Source organism: Branchiostoma floridae, chromosome 7 (genome assembly GCF_000003815.2).
Source record: "Branchiostoma floridae strain S238N-H82 chromosome 7, Bfl_VNyyK, whole genome shotgun sequence".
NCBI lineage: Eukaryota > Metazoa > Chordata > Leptocardii > Amphioxiformes > Branchiostomatidae > Branchiostoma > Branchiostoma floridae.
The window spans coordinates 16979962-16992507 of record NC_049985.1 but is presented as its reverse complement, the minus strand read 5'-3'; the positions used below and the strand labels follow the sequence as shown (position 1 = coordinate 16992507).

Genomic DNA, 12546 nt, shown 5'->3' with positions numbered 1-12546 from the left:
CCTTTAAGCTTTTTCAAATTTCTTCAGCAAGATTTGTACCCTGCCAATAAAATCTGTATGTTCTTCGATGGAATGAATTTTGTAGAAATATCAGTTTCATATCTGCGTCACAAGAAGAATTCCGCGAAAGGACTGCCCGTTCAACTGTACTGCCACCGGCTACTCTGTTACATCACACTGACCAGTACGTCTGGGTATAATAACAATCACTAACAGCACCAACTTCTCAAAACTGACAATTAACACCTTTCTGCTTGAGTAACTGCTTATGTTGTTCCAGTCTGCCTGCATGTGGAAAAGGTTTGTATGCTGAACACTGACAAGTGAAGCCCATATGGTGGAACCTTGGTTCAAGGCCATTTACACTATTCATTAACATCTATTATCATAATACCGGTACGTTTACGACGATTTCTCTAGCCATACTGATTTGACAAATTGTCAACGCATCATTTTCTCCAGTTACATGTTGCTGTTATAGGTTACCCTTGCCACTTCTTCTGTGTAACTTTTCTGCCACTCTTGTCCTGCTAAAAGCGTAATATTGTAATTATAACACGCCACGGAATTACACGGCGAACAGACGCGTGGTTGGGAGGGGGTAAAAAGTACCGGTAGGAAGAAACACAGCACAATTAACTGCCGCTATGTACATTTATACATCCTCTGATGTTCCTTCCTTTTCTGTCAGTAAGTGCATAAAACATACACCTGCATGAGCATACAAAATGTCATGAGAAAACGGACGTATACTGTCAAGAATTTTCATTTTACTTCTGTCCGTCACAACCGCTATGACGTAACACTTCACTGCTAGCGTAGATATAAAAATGGCGGGAAAATGGCTGCGTACGTTCAATTTTGCCCATTCAGTCGTAGATCCGGGCTATTATGCAACGGTTCTTCACACTTTTACATGAGTTGTAGGTCACCAACAGAAATTCAAGATTGTTGTTGAATCATGTTCGTCTTGTGCCGTGAGCATGTGTAATTATGATCTATAAATTTGGCAATGAATGTGACAGTGTGTTCATCCCACGACGAGCTGCCTACCCCGAAAAAGATACTGAAAACTTTTGGCCTTGTTGTCTTCGAATGCATTGTTATCCATGCTTTGTAAATGATGTATTGGACACCTAGATGTCTGAAGTGTGCACAGCTCAGAAATAACTATTGTTGCATGTGTAGATCTCTTTAAGTTCCAGTATTTTTAATCTACCGGTATAAGTCTTACTACCGGTATTATGCCAATGCATGTTACAACTATTGAAAAAAAGCTTGTAAATATATTATTACGAGTTATAACTTTTTCTTAAAATTGACGTCATGCAACAAGGAGGATTTTGGTTTGACATACAACTGTAACAGCTCACATTTATCCGCGGGGTAACCTATATCAGTTGTATTGAAAAATAAGGATATTCAGTGATATGAAGTGACAGACCTTGGTTTAGGATTGCAATATTTCAATGTATGAAAAACATTTGAAAATACTGTCCATTGAATTGATATCCCTAAATGTCCTGTTTTGAAAACAATAGAAATAGGTTGCCTTGTGGATAAAGGTGAACTAGCCTTACACATTGCAAGAGGAAGTAAACTAAAGTCTTAAAGATACAGTGTTTTGAAATATACTAGAAGAAAGAAATATTCCTGACTATCCTCTCTTCAAGTTACAAGCATTCTATGGCATGCTTGTTAAAATTGACTACCTTTGAAATTATACATGTAGGAATTTCTTTAACATTTACATATCTAAAATATGGCTTTTTTACTTCACTTGTCAAAAAAGAACTTGACATGTCTGTAAATGACTTCCTGTGAAGTTGAAGTAAACCAGTGACATCTTAGACTGATTTATGGGAACCTCAGAGCAGGCATCACAAGTGCCTTGGTATGAACCACCTGTTTCAATGGGTCAAGTCTGCACACAGCATGCAGAAGCCTTTAAAGTTCTTTAAAACATTGAGGTCTAGATTTAGTGCAGTCTGCAACTGTTACACTGGCTTATGCTGCTATGCATTCCACAATGTACTGGTGCAATTTCAGTTAAGACTTGAGATGTACAACCAATATATTATCCGAAGCTTCAGAGAAACTGATTTGAAAAAACAACATTGAAAGCTGTATGGCAAAACGTCATACTGCAGACACAAAATGCTCTCTTTCTGATTTTTTTTCAGCCTACAAAGTAGCAAGTTATTTAATGTCTTTCTTGAGGCCAGCATTAGCAATTACTTATGAAGTGTATTTTGGACCTGTCAAATACAGCAGAGGCCAGTTAATTTCACAATGATTTACTGCACACTTCTAGTATTTGCACGCTATCCCAAAATCCCAAACTGGTGTGGTCCAGCCTGATAACCGTATCCAGATAATTGCACAAAATGCACCTGGCAATTGGGGTGTGCAATTAAACCTACTCGTTTACTCATGAGATTTCAGAACAAAACTCACCATATTTCTGGAGGTGGTGGAAACAGCAGTGCACAAACTGAGGTACTTGTGGGGCCCTGGGAAGCTGCGCCTTCACTCTGAACACAGCGTTCCGACGGGGCGTGGCTGTGGAGGACAGCGCGAGGGCATCTAACAGCGGGGAGTGTCCGTAACGGTCCGACAGGTCTGTGAGGGAGTCTACTGAGATTGCATCCTGTGTGGAAAAAAAGGGAGAAAATATATAGATTAAAGATGATCTGAACAAATGCTCATACAGAACATAAAAACACCATCTTATGATTCACAGGATATAATTGTACAAAGATAAACATCTTAGTTGTAAGACATGTGCATCAATTGAAAGATACCAATGCACACAGAGTTAAGTCATTCCTTTCATTTTCATTTATTCATTCATTTATTCATTCACTCACTCATTCCCTCAGTGACACTCACTCATTCACTCATTCACTCACTCACTCACTCACTCACTCATTCATTCACACAACTGACAGCCAATCTAACTTTGTTTGAACAAAATTATTTGGTACTCACTCTTCTTTTCCTGGACCTGCGATACCGGGCAATGTCAGGGCTAACAGGGGGCGCTGCTGTGCTTTGGTTGAAGACTTCTGAGGTAGAGCTTATGGAAGAGCTGCTGGAAGATCTCACCAGGGGCTGGGGGGATCTCGCCGCGTCGTTCTTCCTGCCGCGTTCTCCCGTCCACTCGCACAGGAGAAAGTTCTTCTTCTGTCGTCTTGTCTCTTCGTTGGCAATGACCTTGGACAGAGGTATGCCAAACACCTGACCCTGTGCTCCCGAATCTTCAAGAAATGGGAAAGAAAATAAGGGCAAATGAGTCTAGATGTTATTGGGGAAGTACACTGACATTGGATTAAATGTCCAAGCTCACAGATTATACTTACTATTGAAAAGAATTATCTGAAATGCAAGCAGCACTTTTCTTGGGAGCAATATTTGTGGGAAACATAGATTTTTAGATTCCATACTAATACATATTTTTCATCATCTTACCCTGGGGACTTGGGATCAAAGGTGTAGAAGACCAAAGTAGGGAAAAACCTTTCATGCCTTCATAAATTTTATGCAACTTGAACTTCAATCATAGCACGCCATATGTTGAACCCCACAGGCTTCCCAATACAGGCTGCTTGGATCACCTAATAAGGTCTTTTTTATGGATGCAAGGATTTATCAAACTAGAGGTAGATCAAACCATTAGAGAGTTGTAGAGGTGGTCACCTGTACAGGTTTGATGGTTACACTTAAAGTCATATACTTTCTTGCTATATACTATATTATATGAAATATTAGTTTAGCTCTAAACAGGATATTGCAGGAGCTATACCTTTGTTTTCTTTCCCTCTGTCTTTCAGCACTAGACCACCGTGTGTTGTACTGCCACCACTCTGATGTCGCTTCTTCAGTGACAGACTGTGCCATCTTTTTCTCTTTCCCTCAGTCTCTTCTGCAAGAGATCAATAATAAAAAAATTAGTATTCTGAAATCAAAGAAAACGTGTCATGACAATTGGTTCCCTTGGCAAACCACCAGTACTGAAAATCTACTGTTAAGTACTGATCGACTACTGATTAGTACTGAAAAATCTACTGTCTATCTACTGAATACTAATTATCTAGTACTGTCTTATCTACTAATTATTCACACTTTATGCAAATTTCCAGTACTGACGTAGTAGAAAAGCAGTAAATACTCAGTGGAAAATCAGTAAATGATCAGTAGATATTCATTCGGGAAACAGTAATTGACTACTAAATATCTACTGACACACAGTAGATGACTACTGAATATCTACTGACACACAGTAGATATCTACTGACACAGCAGTAAATGACTACTGAGTATCCACTGACACATAGTAAAGATCTACTGACACAACTGCTAAATATCTACTGACGCACAGTAGATATGCAGTAAAAACAAAATGACCTTCAAACATACATGGAGGACACACTGAACATGTGCAAGCACTCAGCACACAAGCTGAGTTTACAGAAAGTGGACACTACAGTAACAGTAATTGCAACATGAATCCTTTAAAAGTTTTTAACAAGTCTCAGGCAACAGTAATGTAAGATCCTAATGTTCAAACAATCCATGCTTGATACAATTTCAAATTGACTTGGGCTGGGGTGGGGGGTAAACACTCAGTCAGTCATTTAACTATTTCTGATACATGCTGTTGCATTTACTATTCACATTTAACTCACTCATTTAATTCTACTGTTAGTAGTCGATCAGTACTTAGCAGTAGATTTTCAGTACTGATGGTTTGCCAAGGGTTGTCTTTCAAAATGAAAAGAAGATACACATGCGCAGATCCTACATGTATATTACTGCCATTTGGGAACTTTGAGACAAAGACAATACATTTAGATCAAAGTTTAGAATAAAGATGCAAAATATATTACATGTTTCACGAATTGTACATCCGAAAGTCTATAAATCATACGTCCCGCCATCTTATACCTTAAAATGTACCTTTATGGTTAAAATTTTACCTTTCCCTACATATTTCTATACCTTAATAGTCACTTGTTGAAGATGTCCTCTATACTAACCATATGTTAGTCTTATAGCGAGGGAAATACAAGAGCCCAACATCTGGTGCCCATTCCAACCCAAGATTCGCACCCCAAAATTATCGGAAATTCCTTCATCCAGAAATTGTGTTCCTATGCCCAGGTATGTGCCCCTGGAGTCTTATTGATTCCTGTGTGCAATTACTTGCAAGTTAGCTCATGTCAGCCATGTGACGTTTGTGTCATTACAGATTTCTCTGAAGAACATCCATCTATGGTATCATCTGTTTTACTTTATGTCTTTGGCAGATGTGCAAAACGTTTCTTTAGCCTGGGTACCATCCTATTTCTACAGAGGCATTAGGCTCCTTGCCCTCGCTGCTCTATAAAAAAATGTTTTGAGGGCAGTGAGTGCAAGGATCCCCAGTAGAAATATGATGGTACCCAGGCTAACGTTTCTTAAGAACAGACCTAGAAATACAGTAGCTATAGTGAAGGAAAGGACTCCTCAGAAAGCGAATATACTATGACTATAATTTTGTTCAGCTCAGTTCAATCCTCCTCTATATACATGTAGATTGGATACTATCCTCTGTTATACATGTAACTGCTCAGCATGGCTCAGTCTTTTGGCTTGTTAATGACAAGTGACAAGATTGAGACAGCATCAAAAAGGGGGAATGATACTCAGGCTATCCTATATATGATGGGACATTACGTTCTCTGTAGAATATGTCCCTGGCAAGCATGACAGAGTAAAATTATCCTGAAGTACTATTCTCCTTGATTACCTTTTTACTGTCAAAGAAGGATGGCAACATCTATTTATTTGCAAAATAGCAAAATAAAGGTATCTTATTTTAGAAGAAAAGATGCACCAAAGCACAAGAAAGCTATAAACTACCCAACATCTTTTTTCTATAGTATGCAGTGTGTCAAACGACAACAGAGAATGAGGGATACGTGATACAGGGATACGTGAGGTTTGCAGTTTGGCTCAAGAGCTTCAATTTCAACTCAATTCCACCATAGAGACAGGTCAACATACCAGGTAACCCTGAGCCCAACCAGTGTCAGTTGCCATATAGCAAGTGACACTCCACATATTTGCATGGCTTCTAATCTAACCTTTGAAAATGTTACATAAAGTTGGGTGGGTAGCCAAAGCATACAATTCACCTCCATGGATACGCAGCGGAACTGAGGTTCTACTGAATTGAGGTCCTACGAAGGGCACTTGGATAAAGTTTCTACAGCTTGGACCTCATCAAAATCGGCGAAGCATGAGAAATGTGGCATGTTTATTCTAATGCCACAAAATTCTGGTTTAAGCAGTCTTTAATTCACAAGATTGATGATGACAAGTAGCATTAACGTTTGTGTACAAGTGGCACACAGCAGGTAATCCTGAGTGATTTTTTGCAGCCTTTTTTTTTCAAACCTGGCTGATATTCAAAATCATCTTTTTCAGAAAACTGAGTCATGCGTAGTTTCAGTCTGGAGGCGTTGTGTATATGGACCACAATTACATGGTCTGATAAAACGCCTGCACAGTGCATAGCTTGCATGATGTATTTACCACATTCAGCAAATTACATCTGACATTATTATCCAAATGGACAAAATACAGGTAAATTCTAATTGCCTGAATAAAACAAAATTGCCCTCACAGCAGACAAAATTGCACTATATTTTGCAATGGTACATTTGCAGTAACATTACAGTACAATACCATTAAAGGCCTTAAAACTACTACCCGGTACTGTGTATTTGCTAGATAAATACCCTCAATGATTTTCAATGTGGTTAGCGTTAAAAGCTTCCTTTCTTCCTGCGATCTTTACATAAAGGTTATATAACAATGAATGCCAGGTGCGAAATGTACTTCCGAAATATTTCCATCAATTCAATTCTGATGGAGCGTAGAACCCCCTGCCTGTACACTAATGGCATTCGATTCTCAAGCTGTTTGGCATGACGGGAGATTGCGTCAAACTTAAATGGCCAACTGTGATAAACAATTTAGTTGAATAGGAGGTAGTGGCTTGCTTTGTCAGTGTTTGTTTCTTTCAGATATTGTGACAGCACAGGCGCAATTTTTCACAGTCATCATAATCAAATCGCCAATGACTGTGAATCTGTTTTTTTTCTCTAGCAAAGTTGAGATACCAGCTCCGATCTTATAATTACAAGGATCTGTGTAAAAATTGTAATCATATTGTGATTTCCATCTGCTCAAACCGTCTTGCTCTTACAGGTGTTTTTGATTCGTTTGAAACCAATCCATATGGGGAATTCTTTTTACTGGGTGATGTCATTGATGTAACTGAACACCACCAAAATGCTATTTTCTTCTCATGTTACTTGCCTCTTGAACTCTAATCTTATCTAACGCCATAAAAGTTTCATACCCTCACTCTTAGAATCATGAATTCTAAAGTAGCTCTAGATCACGAGTAGTAACTTGACAGAAGAGCTTCAAATCTTAGTCCCATGATCCGATCGGGAGAAAACCTTTCAGGTATCCTTGCCGCAGAGGTCAAGGTCAACATCACTGACAGCATGGTTGCCATGGTATTCATTCTTGTATCCATGGTAACAAAATCCCACATTACACAGTATCCCTCCTGTCTGCATCCATGACAAAGAAGGACTCAGATGTAGTAGCACATTAACCTGTAGTTTGATCGTTTCATGCTTTCACCAGCATATCATGTATAACCTCATTCTTCCTACATACTCAACCCGTTTCACCCGCCAACCTTATACATACATGTAAGAAGTCAACTTTCAAAGGAATTTGCTTCAGTTATATGATTTTCTAAAAGCTCATACTAGAGGATCATTCCTTCTCATATCACAGGATAGCTGGGTCAGCTTACAACATGGAAGACTACAGGCCACCACTGAGGTAAAAACTGAATGCAAAGCTCCCCAGACAATGGTCCTGCCTTGCTGTTGATCCATCTGAAGCTCAGGGTTTGATTGGCCCCACATTCCATTTATTATTGCGGGTTCAGTTTACCAACTGTGGCTGGGGATATGAACCACCTGCTCAATCTACATGTACCTGTGTGCATGACCTCACTGAAAAGAAAAGGAATAACAAGCCCTCATACATGTCTAAGGAAGATGTGCCATCTAAAGCTAGTGAAATCATGCAAAACTTCACTCTCTTACCCTTAGGCCACACCGATTTAATTTCTTGGTTCACAGATCCGCTGGCTTCTATTTTTTGGGATAAAAAATAAAAATAAAACTTACCACTCAGCAAATTTTCACCATTAATGAAACCATTCACCAACTTTCTGGTGTAGCAAATTGGCCTTTATATTATAAGCTCCTTAAAGTGTAGGTACAGGTGCTGTTACTGTACAAAAATAGTGTTTTTGTACTTTTTTCAAGCTGAAAACTTTTTTTCTTTATGTTTTGGATTAGCCGTTACCTTTACCCCAACCATTTTACAATTTTTATTTTTATTTCGCCCTCTAGATCTCGCTCCATATTTTTTATAAAAAATCCGTGAACCAAGAAATTAAATTGGTGTGGCCTTAGCTAGTGAAGTTGGGCTTCTTTCTTACTTAAGTTCAATTGCTCCAAGTTAAACATTTCAAAATGGATTGTGGGTTCATTGCGAGTGGCAAATACATAATGTGTATTATGGAAAGGGATACGATATCATTCAATGTCTAACTGTTAGGTACATGCATGTTAATGTATGGTAAGCAAGCTAAAATTTTGATCCAGTAGAGTTGATATAATCAGCAATGGCACTAAAGGGTTATAAATGTGGCTGTCAAGTTTGGGAGATGTTGTTTTCTTTGGACAAGGACAAGCTCCTTATTTCTGAGGGACTTCTAGATGATCAAATATATAGCACTTGTTCCTACTCATACATAGAAGACATACAACTTCAAACTTGAAAGTAACCCTTAATGTAGCTGACCCCATTTTATATGGCACTTCTTTATCTCTTTGCCAAGCTGTTACATGGTCTTAAGAAACATGTTTCAAGACTAAAGATAGCTTTGACCTGTCCTTGTATAGGGAGATGCGCTATCTAGTCCCTCAGTCACATGTGTTCATGGTTATGGGGACACTGTTTCCACACTTAGGCCAACATCTCAGCAAGGTACCAACATTCTAGACTTCAGGGTTTTCCTAAAGGGGATTTTTATGTCCTGGAGGTCAGGGAAGTTATTTTGATTTGTTTGCCAAGAGGTCAGTTTGGAATCTGCATACACCATTACTTCTGAGGGACAGTGGTACGACCAGTGTAAATGTGACTAACGAAACTTGACTTCAGGTTTGGCTTCTGAACCAAGGTCATGGGTTCAGTCCTAGTGTGTAGGGTATGGTCAAGGGGTAATCTATAACATAAGAGTTTATGGTCCATGTTAATTTGCCATCAAACCACTGGTCATACGGAGGGGAGATCCACTTTTGAGTGATTGATTTCTACTTTGTAACCTGTCACAAGCTGCATGAGCCTAATATACCAATTATGCAGATATGTCCATAATTTGCATAATTGAAATGAAAGTGTCCTATTTCTTCTTTTACCTCTATTTGTTCATGTAGTAAATGATTGGATCGTCAACATTGTGACCCATGTAAGTTAGTTAAAGCTGTATATAATCAAGCATAAATTATGCAGATGTGAAATTCATTTGCATAATCAGAATATTTCGTGGAGGTATGAAGTCTCTGAACTCTTGTTTCAATCATGAGTTACCTCAACTTAATAAGGCCAGAGCTCTAAATGGCCCTGGTTCAAGTCTTGCCTTCATTAGCTAAATAACTATGGGGTCAATGACTCAAAATGAACCATAACCTTTAACTTTAGTTTTGTGTTTAACTCAAAGTTATGCATGAAATATTCAGAATGTGGTAAGAATGTCACAATTCCCACAGTGGCATATGCAGATATGTGAAAGCTCTGTTGGTGCAACAATTTTCTTAAAGATGAAGGGAAATTTTGAAGTTCCAAGGAACTTTGCTAAGACTCTCAGCTGTAACCTGAGTATGAAAATAAACAATCTGAAGGGAGGTTGACAACAGCAGGCATGCCGGTGGAGCAATGCATCCATCTCACCTGGCATTCTCACCTTCTTTCTATCTTATCTTCAGATCAGCAATACACAACAAGTGCCTGAGCAATAAGTGCTATCCCATACCTACCTGTACATTAACACTAGCTTCTCCGTGACTCTATCAACAGTTCTCTGGTTTACCTACAAACAGGCATTGTTTACCTGTGGACTTAAGGTGCATTCCTTCAGGTGAGACTTCATCAGATCACTTTCACTTAAACGCCCCGAGGTAAACACCTTGAGCAGGTTTGGCTTGGCAGGTTAAATGTGTGAACTGTTCTATTGTGCGGTTCCCAAGACCCACTGTTCCAGTTATCAACAGTTGCAACTTCAAAGCATGAGGTGAAAACTAAGAGTAAAGTGTAATGTTGGGGTTTTGTGACTTTCCAGGCTTGAAGGATTGAAATAGGGAATTTCATCAATCAACAATTAAGCAAGGCTCATTAACGAGCGGTTCAGTTTGAAGTGACAATGACAATTATCTAGTGACCTGGTAATCAATCTTTTTCAAATTACACCTGGCAGGTGACTTGACTGTTGGAGGTCATGAGTACATGCTGCACACTACTTAAATTCTACTCAACTGACATTTTTTGTCGAATATAAAGTTGACTTAATCTTTCTATTGTCTTCACTTTTCAGAGTTCCAAATATCTAAACTAAATTGTTTGATACAGAAGAAAACACTAAGATTTTTTTATATTTATCATATTCTCACCCTTTCCTTCACCAATACCATTGGTAAAATTTTAAATGTGACCAATTGCAAGCCAAGAAGAATTTAGGGCAAAACTCTCAGAAGCAATTTGATGCCAAGCTCCGTCGAGGTGTCAAGTGTTTCAAAGAAAGAGTCCTATTGCAGGTATCACAATGTGCCCTCTGATGAGGGGCATACAACAGATCTTAAGAGTTCAAGGAGTAGGTTTTCCACTTGATATTTTGCAAGGACTTTTGAAATAAAAACAAGACAAGCAATTTGTTGAGGAGAAAGCATCCAGTTCCAAATACTTACAAGAGTGAAATATTTGAAGGAACCACTGCACAAAAACTCTAATTTCCAGGTGTTTCAAGGGACTTACACACCTGTGAAATGTTCTGTGTCCTGGCTGTGTACATGACTTTCCTGGTTCGGCGTGTAATGTCCCTGTTTTTTTCTTACATACCTGGACACGCGCTTGTACAGGAATTTCTAGGACCCTTACACCAGACGTGTAGGGGAAATAGGCGGAACAAAGAAGACAAAGGCTTGGCGGCGCCTATTCTCAAAGCCAAGCTTGGGTCGCGGGTTATTACTGTTTACCGGCAACTACTACCAGCCTAGGCTATGCTTGGACAATTAATAAGCAATGAGGTTTACATTTTAAACACAAAATAAGGGGGAGTGTAGGGGGTATTGAATGGTTGGTATGTCTACCCGTGACATCGTCTGACAGAACAAAGTGGAACAAAATACACGTACAACTAAAAAAAGAAACGGCATCGCCATTTTTAGGAATACCATCAAGGTCAGAAAGAAAGGTCTACAGAATTCAGAATACAATACAATACAAGAAAAGAACAATCATAATTAATGAAGCTGTGATTTGTTTGGCCCGATATTTCCAACTTATTTGGAAATCCTACGGTCGGCAAGTATTGAACGCCAAAGGCAGTATTTACTCTGGGGGCCCACACGGGCCATTCATATTCATTTCTACATGTCGGAAAAAATATTCTAGGGATAGATCTTGGTTTATAAATAGGAAAGTATGTCTTAAACCAAGGAGGCTTCAACTTCCTTGTTTAAACAAACGCGTCATTTTCATTACATAAACAGCAGTTCGTTAGCCGGATGTGTATTGCATTGTCTAGCACAGACAAAGGCCACAAACGCCCAGCGTTCATTGAATAATTCTTATTTTCTTCTTTAATTATTTTGCACTCACACTGAGATTCTGTTTCAACATAATAAATCTGAATCGCTGTAATAGACTTCTGCGTGTATCACGATAATCAGTTACGTGATCAGCCCCCTTTGTATGAAGGGCTAGGAAAATAAACTAACTAAAGAAGTTATAATTTGGAAATTCGTAAACTAGTGATGTACGATGTTTTTATAGCTGCAAATACAGAGTGCCTGTCGCGTCATAGCGAGGAAGTTGAACTGAAACGACGTTGGGCATAGGCAAAACATAGGACTGCGTTCTGATTTATGGGCAGCTTTTTGTCAAAAGAATGGAGAGAACACGGGACAAAATACTGTCCATTTTCTTGGTTACCGTCTGTAACTTTCATTGGCTACTGTCGACGCACAATATACGTGAAATGATCTATGTCAAGATATAACCTCCTTGACTCGATGTACTAAATTTTTGTCCCGGATTATGTTCTTGATTGTACAAAATAAATGAGAACGTTGAACGTTAAATTTATACCGATGTTTCAAGCTGTTGATAAAAACAGCGGCATGTTTT

General features: G+C 38.8%; 1 protein-coding gene across 1 annotated transcript in view; it reads right to left on the bottom strand.

The window, feature by feature from the left end:
- The window catches only part of LOC118419021 (rho GTPase-activating protein 6-like), a gene marked incomplete in the record, with an annotated part of 51660 nt that overhangs the window by 10597 nt on the left and 28517 nt on the right, over nt 1-12546 (bottom strand). Inside the window, 3 exon segments of the mRNA XM_035825243.1 lie at nt 2458-2650; nt 2992-3260; nt 3806-3925. Coding sequence (XP_035681136.1) covers nt 2458-2650; nt 2992-3260; nt 3806-3925 — 582 coding nt within the window.